The sequence below is a fragment of the Cetorhinus maximus genome, chromosome 5 (assembly GCF_964194155.1).
Source record: "Cetorhinus maximus chromosome 5, sCetMax3.hap1.1, whole genome shotgun sequence".
Lineage (NCBI taxonomy): Eukaryota > Metazoa > Chordata > Chondrichthyes > Lamniformes > Cetorhinidae > Cetorhinus > Cetorhinus maximus.
The window spans coordinates 28,274,153-28,293,287 of record NC_135883.1 but is presented as its reverse complement, the minus strand read 5'-3'; the positions used below and the strand labels follow the sequence as shown (position 1 = coordinate 28,293,287).

At 42.0% G+C, this 19,135-nt stretch overlaps 1 protein-coding gene across 3 annotated transcripts in view; it reads left to right on the top strand.

Annotated features, from left to right (window-relative positions):
• Positions 1-18,637, top strand: part of taf1b (TATA box binding protein (Tbp)-associated factor, RNA polymerase I, B) — a 97,157-nt gene extending 78,520 nt beyond the window's left edge. For 2 of the 3 annotated variants that reach the window (XM_078541627.1, XM_078541628.1), the window contains 2 exons: positions 1,163-1,388; positions 18,250-18,637. In XM_078541627.1, the coding sequence (XP_078397753.1) occupies positions 1,163-1,388; positions 18,250-18,442 (419 nt within the window). In that variant the 3' untranslated portion in view covers positions 18,443-18,637. The remainder of the gene's footprint in view (positions 1-1,162; positions 1,389-18,249) is intronic. The other variant, XM_078541630.1, reaches the window with a different exon arrangement.
• Positions 18,638-19,135: the final 498 nt, after the last annotated feature.

Here is a 19,135-nt window from a genome sequence, read left to right as displayed (position 1 = left end):
AATCTATCATGATGCCACCACCAAACACATTTCTCCTCACTCCCCCTGTCAGCATTCCATCGGGACCATTCCATCCATGACACTCTAGTCCACTCCTCCATCACCCACAACTCCTCATCCCCTTCCCACAGCACCTCCCCATCCAACCGCAGAAGATGCAATACCTGCACCTTTACCTCTTCCCTCGTCATCGTTCAAGATCCTAAACACTCCTTTCAGGTGAAGCAGCACTTCACTTGCACGTCCTTCAATTTGGTCTACTGCCTTCGCTGCTCCCAATGTGGTCTCCTCTACGTCGGGGAGACTAAATTCAGACTGGGTGACCGCTTTGTGGAACACCTTCACTCATTCCACAAGCATGACCTAGACCTTCCTGTCACTTGCCATTTCAACACACCATCCTGCTCTCATGCCCACATGTCTGTCCTTGGCCTGCTGCAGTGTTCCAGTGAAGCCCAATGCAAACTGGAGGAACAGTGCCTCATTTTCCCATTAGGCACTTTACAGCCTTCCGGACTGAATATTGAGTTCAACAACTTGTCCTCCATCTTGACCTCGTTTTTTAATCCAATTCCCCCCTTCCTCCCCACCTCGGAGTGGGGTGACATGAGTCGGACACAGGGCCATCTGTCACTTGTTCTTATGTTTTGCTTTCACAGAACGCTGACCCTCTTTCAACTATTAACACATTCTGCTATCTTACCTTTATGCCACTATCAGTATCTTCTTTAGTCATTGACACTTACCATTAACACACCCTTTGTCCTGTGTCCATGACATCTTTGTCAGTCTCCCCTCAGCTCCCACCTATCCCTGACCTTCTATTTTGCTCCACCCCCTTCCAAACAGTATAAAATCCATCACATTTGCACCCCTCATTCGCGCTGAAGAAGAATCATACGGACTTGAAACATTAACTTTGTTTCTCTCTCCACAGATACTGCCAGACCTGCTGAGTTTTTCCAGCATTTTCTGTTTTTATTTCAGATTTCCAGCATCCACAGTATTTTACTTTTATTATTGATATCCTGTGACTTGTGCGCAAAAAATCCATTGTAAAATTTTGAAATGAGTTGGTAGGCAGAGGTTACCACTTTAACTAAGAGTCTTGCCTTCTAATGGTTTAAAATGGAGATTATTTAATTTTTAAAATTTGTTTTAGGTATGATCCACAGTCTTAAGAAGCAATTTGTCAGACTCGCTAGTTCCCATCAAACAATGGAAAAGAGAGGACCTTCAAGTTTCAGGTTCATTTGGAGTGAAGGCAACTTAGAGAGACCTTGTTTTCATGGAGACAGTTTAGAAGCATATGGTGATGAGAAAAGTAAAAAGATCACAACTGTCAATGAGTGCTACTGGATCAGTTGTCTAAAAATTTGCAAAGATAAGTATGTATTTGTTTTTATTTCAAGAAAGCTTACTTGTATTTAAGAATTCCTGTTCTCCTGAATTTGTTGCACTTTGCAGTTTGAAGAAATTGCCATCAAATTTCTGACGCGTGAATTAATAAGCAACACCGTATACAATTTATTTTTACCAAACTGCCTCCACTTCAGAGGTTAAAAAGCTGCCCAAAGCCGTAACAAAATTTTATTTACCTATTTACTAAAAATATTCAATACATATTAGAAATAAGCTAAAATATAATTCAAAAGATGAAAAGCTAAAACACATTTTTGTGCATTAAAATTGTATAACATCATAATGCAAAAATTGTTTAAGTTATTATTTGGTCTATTCACAAAAACAGATTATCTGATCGTTATCATAATTGTTTGTGGGAACTTGCTGTGTGCAAATTGATTGCCATGTTTTCTACATTATAATCAGTGACTACACTTCAAAAGCACTTAATTGGCTGTAAAGCACTTTGAGATGTCTTGTGGTCATGAGAGGTACTATATAGATGCAAGTCTATTTTTCTTTTACACTTGGCAAAACATTCTGCAATGCATGTCGGTAGCAGTGACCCATATTTTTGCATTTCATAGTACTTGCCCATGCTTGATTGTAATGTCAATTATTGAACTTCTTGACTGTGTCTTGATTGTATGGCAAATGAAAAGTAAACATAGTGTTATGTTACATGAGTTTTTGTTGTATAGGTACATTCTTCTGAATGAACTAGAAATTTCTAGCCAATAGTGCAAGAAATGCGTAATCATGCACATCTTAGAATAAACACACTTCCCAAGCGCTCGTATGTTCTTTCATACAACAAAAGTTTTGCACAGAGGCCAAGCTGAGTAAATTTAAAACTATCTTTTTCTGCATTAAAAGTATTTTTCTAGGTGTATTATTAAGGAATAAAATGAATAGATTTGGCTACACATTAAATGGATAATAAATACCATACAGTATATCATGTGACACCTATTAGAATGGAATGAATATAAAATTTAAGCTTTCAGATTCATTTCCTCTTTTGAACCGGTGTTCTGTTTGCACTGAATCCTGGTGCCTTAACCTTTGCCCGATATTTGCAATTCCAGTGCCAAGCTCAATGGAGCTACCCTGTTTACATTGTAAATTCAGCTCCTCGTGACTGTCCTGCTTTTCACAGTTGGATTAGTTTTAGTGTTCCAAATCCTTATGGCAAGGTTAACTAAAGAAATTTGAAAAAAAATAAAGAAAATATGTTTATATAGCACCTGTCACAACCACAGCATGTCCTAGACCAATTTACAGCCAATCAAATGCGTTTCAGGTGTATTCACTATCGTTGTGCAGGAAATCTGGTAACTAATTTGTACACAGTGAGGTCCTAGAAACAGCAGTGAGATAACGATCTGTTTTGGTGATATTATTGCGGGAAAATATTGGAAAAGACACTATGACTAACTACCCTGCTCTTTAAAATAGTGCCATGGGATCTATTATGTCTACCTGGCAGGGCCATCGCTTTAATGTCAAAGACATTTATTTATTTTAAAAAGGTGCTAAACTCCAAATGTGTGTTGTTGCCCAGCATTTCTTTTCATCACAGGCAGTCTGGGCATCACCTTACTGTTAATGGCCAGCATTGTGGCTTACCATTTGCTTGGCTGAATAAATCTTCTCCCATATAAATAAAAGCAAAAAACTGCAAATGCTGGAAATCCAAAACAAAAACAAAAATACCTGGAAAAACTCAGCAGGTCTGGCAGCATCTGCGGAGAGGGACACAGTTAACATTTCAAGTCCGAATAACCCTTCAACAGAACTAAGTAAAAAATAGAAGAGGTGAAATATAAGTTGGTTTAAGGGGGGGGGGTGAGACAAGTAGAGCTGGATAGAGGCCAGCGATAGGTGGAGATAACCAAAAGATGTCACAGACAAAAGGACAAAAAGGTGGTGATATTATCTAAGGAATGTGCTAATTAAGGGTGGAAAGCAGGACAAGCAAGGTACAGATAGCCCTAGTGGGGTGGGGTGAAGGAATCGAAAAAGGCTAAAAGGTAGAGATAAAACAATGGATGGAAATACATTTAAAAATAATAGAAATAGGTGGGAAAAGAAAAATCTATATAAATTATTGGGAAAAAAGGGGGGGATCGGAAAGGGGGTGGGGATGGAGGAGAGAGTTCATGATCCGAAATTGTTGAGCTCAATATTCAGTCTGGAAGGCTGTAAAGTGCCTAGTCGGAAGATGAGGTGCTGTTCCTCCAGTTTGCATTGAGCTTCACTGGAACAATGCAGCAGGCCAAGGACGGACATGTGGGCATGAGAGCAGGGTGGAGTGTTGAAATGGCAAGCGACAGGGAGGTCTGGGTAATGCTTGCGGACAGACCGAAGGTGTTCCGCAAAGTGGTCACCCAGTCTGCGTTTGGTCTCTCCAATCTAGAGGAGACCTCATTGGGAGCAGCGAATGCAGTAGACTAAATTGAGGGAAGTGCAAGTGAAGTGCTGCTTCACTTGAAAGGAGTGTTTGGACGCTTGGACGGTGAGGAGAGGGGAAGTAAAGGGGCAGGTGTTGCACCTTCTGCGGTTGCATGGGAAGGTGCCCTGGGAGGGGGTTGAGGTGTAGGGGGTGATGGAGGAGTGGACCATAGTGTCCCGAAGGGAACGACCCCTGCGGAATGCCGCCAGGGGGTTGAAGGGAAGATGTGTTTGGTGGTGGCATCATGCTGGAGTTGGCGGAAATGGCGGAGGATGATCCTTTGAATGCGGAGGCTGGTGGGCTGATAAGTGAGGACAAGGGGGACCCATGTTTCTGGGAGAGAGAGGAAGGTGTGAGGGCGGATGCGCAGGAGATGGGCCGGACACGGTTGAGGGCCCTGTCAACCACCGTGGGTGGAAAACCTCATGGCCCTGAACCGTGTCCGGCCCATCTCTCTCACACCTTCCTCTCCAACCCAGAAACATGACAGGGTCCTCCTTCTCCTCACTTATCACCTCACCAGCCTCCGCATTCAAAGTATCATCCTCTGCCATTTCCGCCAACTCCAGCATGATCCCACCACCAAACACATCTTCCCTTCACCCCCCCGGCGGCATTCTGCAGGGATCGTTCCCTCCGGGACACCCTGGTCCACTCCTCCATCACCCCCTACACCTCAACCCCCACCCACGGCACCTTCCCATGCAACCGCAGAAGGTGCAACACCTGCCCCTTTACTTCCCCTCTCCTCACCGTCCAAGGGCCGAAACACTCCTTTCAAGTGAAGCAGCATTTCACTTGCACTTCCCTCAATTTAGTCTACTGCATTCGTTGCTCCCAATGTGGTTTTCTCTACTTTGGAGAGACCAAACCCAGACTGGGTGACCACTTTGCAGAACACCTTCGGTCTGTCCGCAAGCATGACCCAGGCCTCCCTGTCGCTTGCCAGTTCAACACACCACCCTGCTCTCATGCCCACATGTCCGTCCTTGGCCTGCTGCAATGTTCCAGTGAAGTTCAACGCAAACTGGAGGAACAGCACCTCATCTTCTGACTAGGCACTTTACAGCCTTCCGGACTGAATATTGAGTTCAACAATTTTAGATCATGAACTCTCTCCTCCATCCCCACCCCCTTTCCGACCCCCCCCTTTATTTCCCAATAATTTATATAGATTTTTCTTTTCCCACCTATTTCCATTATTTTTAAATGTATTTCCATCCATTGTTTTATCTCTACCTTTTAGCCTTTTTCGATTCCTTCACTCCACCCCACCCCACTAGGGCTATCTGTACCTTACTTGTCCTGCTTTCTACCCTTAATTAGCACATTCCTTAGATAATATCACCACCTTCAACACCTTTTTGTCCTTTTGTCTGTGACATCTTTTGGTTATCTCCACCTATTACTGGCCCTCTATCCAGCTCTACTTGTCCCACCCCCCAACTCCCCTTAAACCAGCTTTTACTTCACCTCTTCTATTTTTATTTAGTTCTGTTGAAGGGTCATTCGGACTCGAAACGTTAACTGTGTTCCTCTCCGCAGATGCTGCCAGACCTGCTGAGTTTTTCCAGGTATTTTTGTTTTTGTTTTGAATCTTCTCCTATGTCTGATAGGGGCAGTGGGGCAAATGGAGTTAGAAATGAATGTTATAAATTTCAAACAAAAATGGAAAATGCTGGAAAAACTCAGCAGGTCTGGCAGCATCTGTGGAGAGAGAAACAGAGTTAACATTTCGAGTCCGTATGACCCTTCTTCAGATCAAGACCCTTCAGAGGGTTGTAGAGGCTGGGTCAAGACTGAGATAGACAACAGATTTTTTAATCAGCATGGGAATCGAGAGTTATCGAGAAAAGGCAAGAAAGTGGAGTTGAGGATTATCAGATCAGCCATGATCTCTTTGAATGGCGGAGCAGACTCGATGGGCTGAATGGGCTCCTTCTGCTCCTCTGTCCTACAACCCCCATAAATTTCAGATGCTTTTGTGTCCCTGCTGGGCTGAGAAGTCTGCCCTGAATGTAAATGAAGCAAATTCTACAGCATCAGAAACTCCAGCAAAACAATATCACTTCCAGTAAAAGTAGTTACATAATATAAATTCAATTGTTACATATTTTTCAAAACTAAGACATTTGCTTAGAAGAAATTACATATTTAATTTATATCCTGATATGATGCCTGATTGATTACAATACAGTCTCCTGGAGGAGTCTACCAGTTTCTAGACCTAATTCCAAAATGGTAGTCTTAGCAATGCTCGAGAGCTCATAAAAATATATATTTTTATATGTAAGTTCAAAGAAGCAAATACTTTTTAACATACATTTTTGAGATCCCACCTGAATAAACTTAAGTATTTTAGTGACTTTAATTGAAGTACATTCCTTCTTTAGCCCAAATATCAATGGCAGCTCCGGTCTTGTTCTTTTTTTTAAAATATTCTTTTCTTTAACACTCAATTTATATATGCTTCCCTTTTCAAACCCCACCTGAGTGTTTTTTATTCCTCATTTTCTACTTTAACATTTATTTAAATTTCTATTCCATTGAAATGCGTTCTAACCAATTATGTGTAAATATTTCTGTATTCTAGTTTTAGCTCCACAGAATATTTTGGACAGTATAATGCTTAGACATATTTGTAACATTCTTGACTATTTTGGCACTGCAGGATCTTGATATGATTTATATGAAAATTGTCCCCTTTTAAGTTAAATCTATTGCACAAAGGGTTACAATTGCCACAGCAGCCAGAGGATGAGGAGGGAGGATATATATTAAAGCTAGACAGACCAGTTTGGATTGTAGCTATTTGCACCTTCAGCTGAGGCAATAGGAGTAAATGTATTCATCCTAAGCACATTGCAAACTTGGTCCTGCTTATTTAGGAGACAGCAGAAGATAGTTACCAGGGGACTCTTATACATATGTAGTGAGTAGAGGAGGTGTGGAGATAACCAGTTAACCAGCCTTGCTGGCCAGCTCCTGAACAGGGATTGGGTCAGAAGCTGGACAAACATAAAAGATCTGGGTCAGTTTTGTGGGAGACCTGATAAGGGAGATGAGAGTTTGATAAATCACCTTGTTTAACATGGAGCTGGTTAAAGAAAGTTAGGGAAAGAGATGACCAGAAAAACTTATATGAATACTTATCCCATATTTTTGTGTGTTCTATACAATGAGGAAGTTTTGTTGAAGGAATAGAGAGTTGTACATCAGATTTACAGTAAATTGTGTGGATGGGACTAGGAAGTTACAAAGGAGCATGGACTGATGAGATATGTTATCAAAAATAAAAACAGAAAATGCTGGAAATACTCAGCAGATCGGGTACCATTTGTGGAGAGAGAAATGGACCTGAATCGTTGACTCACAGATGCTGCCAGACCTGCTGAGCAGTCCCAGCATTATTTTGTTTTGATTTCAGCTTTCTGTCATCTACTATATTTTGCTTTTGTGTTGGACTGATGAGGTAACTTGACTTGGTGTCCCTGAAGTTTTGAAGATAGGAAGATGATCTGATTGAAGTACTTAAAATTCTGAAGGAATTTGATTGAATTGATATAGAGAAGCTATTTTCTCTGGTGGAGAACCCAGAAATAAGGGGGCATAATCTTAAAATTGGAGCTGGCCCATTTAGCCACGAAATCAGGAGTCATATTTTCATACAATGGTTAATGGAAATCTAGAACTTGCTACCTCAAAAAACTGTAGGTGCTAGGTCAATCCAAATTTTTAAGGCTGAGGTTGATGGATATTTGACCATAAGACGTAAGAGCAGAAGTAGGCCATTCGGCCCATCGAGTCTGCTCCATCTCCATCAATGAGATCATGGCTGATCTGATAATCCTCAACTCCACTTTCTTGCTTTTCCCCCATTACCTTTGATTCCCTTACTAATTAAAAGTCTGTCTATCTCAGCCTTGAATATACTTAACAACCCAATCTCTACAGCTGTCTGCGATAAAGAATTCCTCTAAGAGAAGAAATTCCTCCTCATCTCTGTCTTAAGTGGGTGACCCTTTACTCTGAGATTATGCTCTCTGGTACTAGATTCTCCCACAAGGGGAAACAACCTCTCAGCATCTACCCTGTCAAGCCCCCTAAGAATTTTATAAGTTTCAATAAGGTCGCCTCTCATTCTTCTAAACTCCAATGAGCACAGGCCCAACCTACTGAACCTCTCCTCATAAGAAAATCCTTCTATACCCGGGATCAACCTAGTGAACCTTCTCTGGACTGCCTCCAATGCCAGTATATCTTCCCTTAGATAAGGGGACCAAAATTGTTCACAGTATTCTAGGTGTGGTCTAACTAGTGCCTTGTATAGTTTTAGCAAGACTTCCCTATTTTTATACTCCATTCCCTTTGAAATAAAGCTTGTATGTTAGCTTTTTGGGATTCATGCACAAGGACTCCCAAATCCCTCTGTGCTGTAGTTTTCTGCAGTCTTTCCCCATTTAAATAATATCCAGCTCCTCTATTCTTCCTGCCAAAATGCATAACCTCAGATTTTCCCACGTTATATTCCATCTGCCAAGTTTTTGCCCACTCACTTAACCTGTCCATATCCCTCTGTAAACTCTTTGTGTCATCCTCACCACTTGCCTTCCCACCTATTTTTGTGTTATCTGCAAACTTGGTGAGAGTACATTCACTTCCCTCATCTAAATCATTAATATATATAGTAAATAATTGTGGCCCCAGCACTGATCTCTGTGGCACGCCACTAGTTACAGCTTGCCATCCCGAAAATACCTGCCTTATCCCTGGATTTGAGGGAGGTGCTGGAGGACTGGAGAATTGCAAACATTACGCCCTTGTTCAAAAAAGGTTGTAAAGATCTGCCCTGCAATTACAGACCAGTCAATTTAACTTCAGTGGTGGGGAAACTTCTAGAAACAATTATTCAGATAGAATTAATAGTCACATGGAAAAATTTGGATTGATTTGGAAGGGTCAGCATGGATTTGTTAAAGGAAAATCGTGTCTAACTAATTTGCTGGAGTTTTTTGAAGAGGTAACAGAGATGGTTGATGAGGCCAAGGCCGTTGATGTGGTGTATATGGACTTCTAAAAGGCGTTTGATACAGTGCTACACAACAGACTTGGGAGGAAAGTTATAGGTCATGGAATAAAAGGGACAGTAGCAACATGGATACAAAATTGGCTGAGGAATAGGGAACAGACAGTAATAGATATTTTTCGGGCTGGAAGGTTTATAGTGGAGTTCCGCAGGGGTCGGTATTGGGACCCTTGCTCTTTCAGGTATATTTAAATGATCTAGATCTTGGTCTGCAGAGGACAATTTCAAAAGTTTGCGGACAACACAAAACTTGGGAGAATTGTAAACTGTGAGGACAGTGTAGAACTTCAAAGGGGCATTGACACATTGGCGGAGTAGGCACATAGGTAGCAGATGAAGTTCAATGTGGCGAAGTGTGAGGTGATACATTTTGGTACAAAGAACATGGAGAGACAATATAAAATAAAGGATACTATTCTAAAGGGTGTGCAGAAGCAGAGGGACCTGGGTGTATATGTACATAAGTCATTAAAAGTGACAGAACAGGGAGAGAGAACTGTTTCTAAAGCATACAGTATTCATTAATAGGGGCATAGAGTACAAGAGCAGGAGGTTATGATGAACTTATATAAGACACTGGTTAGACCTCAGAGCTGGAGTATTGTGTACATTTCTGGGCGCCACACTATAGGAAGGATATGAACGCATTAGAGAGAGTGCAGAAGAAGTTTACAAGAATCGTTCCAGGGATGAGATACTTCAGTTATGAGGAAAGATTGGAGAAGTTGGGACTGTTTTCCTTGGAGAGGAGAAGACTGAGAGGAGACTTGATAGAAGTTTTCAAAATAATGAGGAGGCTGGACAGAGTAGATTTGGAGAAATTGTTCCTGTTTGTAAACGGATCGAGAACCAGAGAGCACAGTTTTAAAGTGTTTTGCAAAAGGAGCAAATGGCAGATGAGAAAAAAACTTTTTCACACAGCAAGTAGTTAAGGGTTTGGAATGCACTACCTGGAAGTAAGTTCAATTGCCACATTCAAGAGGGAATTCAATGATTATCTAAATAGAAACAATGTGCAGGGTTACGGGGAAAAGGCAGGAGATTGGCACTAAGTTAAAATGCTCAGAGAGCTGGTGCAGACATGATGGACTGAATGGCTTCCTTCTACACCGTAACAATTCTGTGATCCCAACCCTCTGTCTTCTATTAGTTAGCCAATCCTCTATGCATACTAATATACCACCCCCAACAACATGGGCTCTTATCTTATTAAGTTGCCTCATGTGCTCATCAAACACCTTTTGGAAATCCAAATATATTCCATCTACTGGTTCCCCTATCTACCCTGCTTTTTACCTCCTCAAAGAATTCTAATAAATTTGTCAGGCATGATTTCCCCTTCGTGAAGCCATGCTGACTCTGCTTGATTATATTATGCATTTCTAAATGCTCTGCTATTACATCCTTTATAATAGACTCTAATATTTTCCCAATGACAGATGTTAAGCTAACTGGCCAATAGTTACCTGTATTTTTTTTTTGTCTTCCACGCCCCCCCCCCCCCCCCCCCGCCCCCTTTTTTTGAGTAAGGTTGTTACATTGGCTGTTTTCCAACCTTCTGGGAATTTTCCAAAATCTAAGGATTCTTGCAAGATTACTACTAGTCCATTCACTATTTGTGTAGCTACTTCCTTTAATATCCTAGGATGCAACCCATCAGGTCCAATGGCCTTTAGCTCCATTAGTTATCCGAGTGCTTTTTCTCTAGTGACTGTTATTGTATTTATTTCCTTCCCCTTTTTGCCCCTTGATTATTTAGTATTTTTGGAATGCTAGGGTCTTCTACCATGAAGGCTGATGCAACGTATTTATTCAACTCCTCTGCTGTATCCTGGCTCCCCATTATTATTTCCCCAGCCTCATTCTCTAAGGGGCTTATGTTCACTTTGGCCTCTCTCTTCCTTTTTATACATTTAAAGAAGCTCTTACTGTCCTTCTTTATATTATTTGCTAATTTACCCTCAAAGTTTATTTTCTCCCTCTTTATTATTTTTGGTCATCTTTTGTTGGTTTTTAAAACTTTCCCAATCCTCTGGCTTCCCAATAATCTTTGCCACGTTCTATGTCTTTTCTTTTAATTTGATACTATCCTTACCTTCCTTGGTCAATCATGTTTGGTTTATCCCCTTCCTAGAATCCTCCTTTCTCACTGGGATATATCTTTGTTGTGAGTCATGAACTATTTTCTTAGAGGTCTGCCATTGTTCATCAACTGTCTTTTCTGCTAAACTCCATTCCCAGTCCACCCAATCCAACTCTGCCCTCATTCCTTTGTAATTACCCTTATTTAAGCTTAGCTCAGTTGTTTCCGACCCAAGTTTCTTACTCTCAAACTGAATGCTAAATTCTACCATGTTATGGTCACTGTTTCCAAGGAGATCTTTTACTCTGAGATCATTTATTAAACCTACCTCATTACACGTTACCAGATCCAAAAAAGCCTGATCCCTGGTTGGATCCATTACATATTGTTCTGGGAAACTGTCCCGAATACATACTGTCCCCTGATTATTTAGTTCCCGGCTTTGATCTCCTTGTAACCACGTCTCCGTAACGGCTATAAGATCATACCCATTAACGTCTATTTGTGCTGTTAATTCATTTATTTTGTTCTGAATACTATGTGCATTTAAGTAAAGAGCCATTAATTTTGCCTTTTGACCATTTTTGCCCCTTTGACCTTATTTGCAGTTTTTTTTATGTTTGTGCACTCTGTCCCTTCCTGTCACACTCTGGGTATCAATACCTAAATAGCTGCCCTGCAATGTTGAAAGTCAAGGGATATGGGACAAAGGTGGTTAAATGGATTTGAGGTGCAAATTGACCATGATCAAATTGAGTGGCAAAACAAGCTTTTCAGAATCACAGAATTGTTACGGTGCAGGAGAAAGCCATTTGGCCCAATGTGTCTGCACTGGCTCTCTGAATGAGCATTATGACTCAGTGCCATTCTCCTACCCTTTCCCCATAACCCTGCATATTGTTTCTCTTTAAATAATAATCTAATGCCCTCGTGAATGCCTCGATTGAACCTGCCTCCACTACACTTCCAGGCATTGCATCCAGACCACTTGCAGTCTGAAAAGTTTTTTCTCACATCACATTTGCTTCTTTTGCAAATCACTTTAAATCTGTGCCCTCTTGTTCTCGATCCTTTTACAATCAGGAACACTTTCTCCCTATCTACTCTGTCCAGCCCCCTCATGATTTGGGACACCTCTATCAAATCTCCTCTCAGCGTTCTCCTCTCCAAGGAGACAGTCCCAACTTCTCCAATCTATCTTCATTGTTTAATAGGTAGTTATCCATTTACCAAATCAGGCAGCAGAAGACATTCTGCGAATCACAACTGTTTTATTGTTAAACTATAGTTCAGTTCACTAGTTCCACTCTTCCCTTCTGGATCCTTTCCCTGTCCAGAAGCAAAAACCCCTTTACGAGGGAAAAACCTAGCTCTTAAGTACAGGCTTCAACGAGCATCACCTAGTCTCAATTCACTCTGAAACATGTCCTGGTTTACTCTTAAAGAGACCTGCATTTCTAACATTGTCATTCATAACTTAAGTGTCTCATCCCTGGAATTATTTTTATAAACCCCTTCTGCACTCTCTCCAATGCGTTCACATCCTTCCTAAAGTGTGGCACCCAGAACTGTACACAATACTCCAGCTGAAGTCTAACTAGTGCCCATAACAAGTTCAGCATAACCCCCTTGCTCCTGTACTCTATCCCCCTATTAATAAAGCCTGGGATACTGTATGCTTTATTAACTGCTCTCTCCACCTGTCCTGCCACCTTTAATGTCTTATGTACATATACACCCAGATCCCTCTGCTCCTTTAGAGTTGTACCCCTTATTTTATATTGTCTCTCCATGTTCTTCCTACCAAAATGAATCATCTCTCATTTCTCTGCATTGAACTTCATCTGCCAACTATGTGCGCACTCCACCAACTTGTCTATGTCCTTTTGAAGTTCTTCACAGTCCTCCTCACAGTTCACAATGCTTCCCAGTTTTATATCATCCACAAACTTTGAAATTGTCCCCTCCACACCAGGAACTAGATCATTAATATATATAGGAAAAGCAAGGGTCCCAATACTGACCCCTGGGGAACTCCACTACAAACCTTGCCCAGCACGAAAATATCCATTAATCATTACCCACTGTTTCCTAAATCTCAGCCAATTTTGTATTCATGTTGCTACTGTCCCTTCTATTCCATGAGCTATAACTTTTCTCACACATCTGTTGTGCAGCCCTGTATCGAATGCCTTTTGGAAGTCCATGTACACCACATCAACCATCTCTGTTACCTCTTCAAAAAATTCCAACAAATTAGTCAAACATGATTTTCCCTTAAGAAATCTATTCTGGCTCTTCCTAATCAACCCACATTAATTCTATTAGTGACTATATTCTATCCCGAATAATTGTTTCTAGAAGGTTCCTCACCACCGAAATTAAACTGACTGGTCTGTAATTGCTGCGCTTTCCCTTACAACCTTTTTTGAGCAAGGACGTAATGTTTGCAATTCTCCAGTCCCCTGGCACCTCCCCTGAGTCTAAGGAAGACTGAAACATTATGGCCAGTGTCCCTGCAATTTCCACTCACTCCCTTCAATATCTTTGGATGCATCTCATCCGGTCCCGGTGCCTTGTCAACTTTAAATATAAGCAGTTTATCCAATACCACCTCCGTATCAATTTTGAACCCTTCTGGTGACAAGAGTTTCCTCCTCTGTCACCATGACCTGGATAGCATCTATTTCCTTGGTAAAGACAGATGCAAAGTATTCATTTAACACCTCAGCCATGCCCCCTGCCTCCATGTGTAGATCACCTTTTTGGTCCTTAATCAGCTTTACTTCTCCTTTTACCACTCTTGTACTATTTATGTGCCTATAGAAGACTTGGCGATTCCTCTTTATGTTGGCTGCTAGTCTTTTCTCATAACTCCTCTTTGCTTCTCTTATTTGCTGCTTCACCTCTCCTCTGAACCTTCTGTATTCAGATTGGTTCTCAATTGTATTTTCTACCTGACACCTGTCATAAGCACACTTTTTCTTCTTTATCTTAATTTGTATCTCCTTTTTCATCCAGGGAGCTCTCCGTCTCTTGTTGGCCCTCCGTTTCCCTTTTGAGGGAATATACCTTGACTGTGCCCGAAGCATTTCTTCTTTGAAGGGAGCCCATTGTTGAGCTACAGTTTTATCCGTCAACTTTGGTTCCAGTCTATCCAGCCCAGCTCCATTCTTGTCCCATTGAAGTTGGCTCTCCCCCAGTTAATTATTCTTACTCTGGATTGCCCATTGTCTTTTTCTACTCTCATCCTAAACCTTCCTAAATGTTCCCCACTGCATTTGATCTACTTGGCCCACCTCATTTCCAAGAACCAGGTTTAGCAATGCCTACTTTCTTGTTGGACTGGGCAAAGACTGCTGTAGGAAATTCTCCTGAACACACTCTAAGAACTCTTTCCACTCTCTGCCCTTTGCACTACCACTATCCAAGCCTATATTTGGGTAATTGAAGTCCCCCTACTCTTATAATGTTCGCACCTCTCTGTAATTTCCCTGCAGATTTGTTCCCCTACATCCTTCCCACTAGTTGGTGGCCTAGCAATGTAATTGCACCCTTTTTGCTCCTTAGCTCTAGCCATATCGATTCTATTCTTGAACGCTCTGGGACATCCTCTTTCTCCAGCACTGCAATGCTCCCCTTAACCAATACAGCCCCCTCCTTTTCTTCCTGCCCTATCTTTCCTGAAAATATTGTACCCAGGAAGATTTAACACCCAGTCCTGTCCTTCCTTGAGCCAGGTCTCTGTTATCACCACAAGATTGTAATTCCACATGGCAGTCCCTGTAACTCACCAATCTTATTTACTCTACTCTGTGCATTCACATACATGCAGTATAACCCTGATTCAGACTTCATTATTTTCTTCCTTACTCTGCCTATTAACTTACTATTCTCTATTCTAGTACTGTCTGTCTCTCCCAGTATTTTGTGCACTTTGGTATTACTTTCTAATATTATCTCCTGGTTCCTACATCCCTGCCGAGTTAGTTTAAACCTCGCCACCCCACAACAGAAAAATTCCTCGCAAAGACCTCAGCCCCGGCTCTGTTCAGGTGCAACCCGCCTGGCTTGTACAGATGCCACCTCTCCCAGAGTCAGTCCCAGGAATCTAAAGCCCTCCCTCCTGCACCATCTTTCCAGCCACACATTCATCTGTCTTATCCTCCTATTTCTATTTCTGTATTCACTTGCATATGGCATTGGGAGTAATTCGGAGATGACTACTTTTGAGGTCCTACTTGCAAATTTTCTACCTAGCTCCCTAAATTCTGTCTGCAGGACCACATGCCTCTTCCTACCTAAGTCATTTGTGCTAACGTGGACCACGATCTCTGGCTGTTCACCCTCCCCTAGAAGAATGTCCAGCAGCCTCTCGGTGACACCCTTAACTCTGGCAACATACCATGCTGGAGCCATGTCTACGGTCACAGAAATAGAACCATAGATCAGTTATGGTGCAGAAAGAGGTTATTCAGCCCATCACGCCTGCACCGGCCAAAAAGAGAAAAAAGAAACTAGCCACTCGTTTTAATCCCACTTTCCAGCATCTGGGTTCGTAGCCCTGCAGGTTACAGCACTTCAGGTGCAGATCCAGGTACCTTTCAAATGAGTTGAGCGTTTTAGCCTCAACCACCAACTTAGGCAGTGAATTCCAGATGGCCACCACCCTCTGGGTGAAAATGTTTTTCCTTATGCCCCCTCTAATCCACCTACCAGTCAACTTAAATCTATGCCCCTGGTAATTGACCCCTCAGCCAGGGGAAACAAGGCCCCTCATAATTTTGTACACCTCAATTTGGTTACCTCTTGGCCTCCTCCGTCTAAGGAAAACAACCCTAGCTAATCCAATCTCTCCTCATAACTGCAATTTTCAAGCCCTGGCAACATTCTTGTAAATCTCCTCTGCACTCTCTCCAGATCAATTATGTCCTTCCTGTAATGTGGTGACCAGAACTGTACCCAAAATTCCAGCTGTGGCCTAACCAGCGTTTTATACAGTTCCATCATTACATCCCTGCTTTTGTATTCAATACCTTGCCCAATAATGGAAAGCATTCCATGTGCTTTCTTGACCACCTTATCCATCTGTCCTGCCACCTTCAAGGACCTATGGACATGCACTCCAATGTCCCTCACTTCCTCAACCCCTCTCAATAACTTCCCAATTATTGAGTATTCCCTTGCTTTGTTTGCCCTCCCCAAATGCATTACCCCTCACTTTTCCGAATTGAATTCCATTTGCCACTTCTCCGCCCGTTCAACCAAACCAATGATATCATTCTGGAGTTGACAGCTATCCTCTTCACTATTAACTACACAGCCAATTTTTGTGTCATCTGCAAATTTCCCAATCATGCCTCCCACATTTAAGTTTAAATCATTGCGTACAACAAACAACATGGGCCCCAACAATGAGCCCTGTGGGACACCACTGGAAACCATTTTCCATTCGCAAAAACATCCATCAACCATTACCCATTGTTTCCTGTCACTGAGCCAATTTTGGATCCAACCTGCCATCTTCCCTTGTAACCCATGAGATCTCATTTTTCTGATCAGTCTGCCATGTGGGACCTTGCCAAATGCCTTACTGAAATCCATGTAGACAACATCCACTGCACTACCCTCATCAATCCTCTTTGCTCCTTCCTCAATAAATTCTATTAAGTTAGTAAGACATAATCTTCCCCTAACAAAACCATGCTGACCACCCCTGATCAATCTGTGCCTTTCTAAGTGACAGTTTATCCTGTCTCTCAGAATTGTTTCCAATAATGTGCCCACCACCGAAGTCAGGCTGACCAGCCTATAATTTTCTGGCCTATCCCTCACACCCTTTTTAAATAATGGTACAACAATTGCCTATCTGTTCCCCTTACTAACAAATCCCCTATCACTATTGCTCTTCCTTTCTTCTTCCTCCGCTCTGTACAGCCGAGCCGCTTGCGGTGCCACAAACTTGGGTCTGTTGTACTCCTCTGAGGAACTAACGCCCTCACCAGTATCCAAAATGGAGAACTGATTAGCAAGCGGGACCCCAGGAGACTCCTGCATTACCAGCCTGGTTCTCTTGGATTGCCTGGCGGTCACCCATTCCCTTTCTACCTCCATGCTCCTAACCTACAGTGTGACCACCTCTCTGAACATGCTATCTATGTAGCTCCCAGCCTTGCAGATGTGCCACAGTGACTCCAGCTGCCACTCGAACTCTGAAACCTGGAGCTCAAGCTTCTGCAGCTGGCAGTACTTCCTGCACATGTGGTCATCTAGGTCACCAGTATTGTCCATGACTTCCCACATATTACAGGACACACACTCCATATGACCAAGTTGCCCTGTCATATCTTAACTTTACTTCCTTTATGTTAACTTTATTTTACTTTGCTTTATTTATATTACTTTACATTACTGGCCCTGACTTACCCTTATTCCTAGTGTTTCTTACTCAAATCCAAGTAGCTACTGCTTTAAAAATAACACGCTTTTCTGATTTATAGCTATTTAACAACACTCCCTAACAGCAGTTTCTTACCAACCAATTGCCTTCCAGGTCCGATCGTGGGCAGCGGTTGGCATCCCACCCACCCGCCCCCGCCGAGCCCGCACGCCAAGGGAAAAATTCTGCATCTGTCGTTGCTTTGGGTTACACTATTGTTTGATTAGATATGGGCAATATAAGTAAACACTTGATCATAAGAATTCATTTACAGGAGAACAAGTGACATTGAACCTGAGGGACTATCTGGAGCAGATCTAAATTTATAACACAAATGTCTTTAGGAATGGTAATTTACCAAAATCTTGGAAATGACAGCATATGTGGACAAATATTGGGACTTGAATCTTCCCAATTTATTTGGCTGAAATAGGCCAGTGTAATAAATACTCTTAAAATAAGTTTGGAAAGCTTCCTTTTACTGCTGGGATCAGATTAACGGGATAAAAGTCTTCATTCTTTGTTCATTGGAAGAATCCCAAGAGAAATAACTTTGCCTGTTTGAAATCAGCTCCCAGTGCATTTAAGTGGCAGTCTTACTCAAAGATCTTAAGGATGCTATGGTATAGTATGGGTGCTTGTTGGTGAATGGAATAAAGGCCATTCCGATATTGAAGTTAAGGCCTGTCTTTTACCTTCTATAAATTTGATTCCATGTTAAAAGGCTGTATTTAAGGAGTATTTTGAAACTCTTCTGATTACTATTCTTTTCCCCTTGCTAGGAACTGTGGACACTTAACTAAGTCTGAAGAAAAAAAAATTCCTGGAAGTTATCTGTTTGTTCTAAATTTGTTCTCCTTCCTGCTTGGAGTAGAGTTCTCTATACTACATCAGGAAGTTTGTCAGTTGGAACAGAGACTGTTTGATATACCCGAAGGATTGAAGCTTAAAAGAAAGTGCAAGAAAACAAAATAACTGGGTTCTCTGAAGAGAGAAGACAACTTGGCACAAGCAACTCTTGAAACTGAAATTGACAACCTTTGAATGTTGAGCTGTTTTATTGTAGGTTGCTAGGATTGTAGCAAAATTATTTTTAACAAGTTGATGTAAAAACTCTGTTCCACTTCAAATAATAAACTGGTACTCTGGGAGGAAAAAAGTACAAGCAATAATAGCCTGAGTGAAATTTCTTTTACTTGTTTATTTTGACATTTCCAAATCCAGATGAGGTGCTGTTCCTCCAGTTTGCATTGAGCTTCACTGGAAAATTGCAGCAGGCCAAGGATGGACATGTGGGCATGAGAGCAGGGTGGTGTGTTGAAATGGCAAGCAACAGGGAGGTCTGGGTCATGCTTGCGAACAGACTGAAGGTGTTCCGCAAAGCGGTCACCCAGTCTGCGTTTGGTCTCTCCAATGTAGAGGAGACCGCATTGGGAACAGCAAATGCAGTAGACTAAATTGAGGGAAGTGCAAGTGAAGTGCTGCTTCACTTGAAAGGAGTGTTTGGGCCCTTGGACGGTGAGGACGGGGGAAGTAAAGGGCCGATTGCATGGGAAGGTGTCGTGGGAGGGGGTTGAGGTGTAGGGGGTGATGGAAGAGTGGAACAGGGTGTCCCGGAGTGAACGATCCCTGCGGAATGCCGCCAAGGGGTGAAGGGAAGATGTGTTT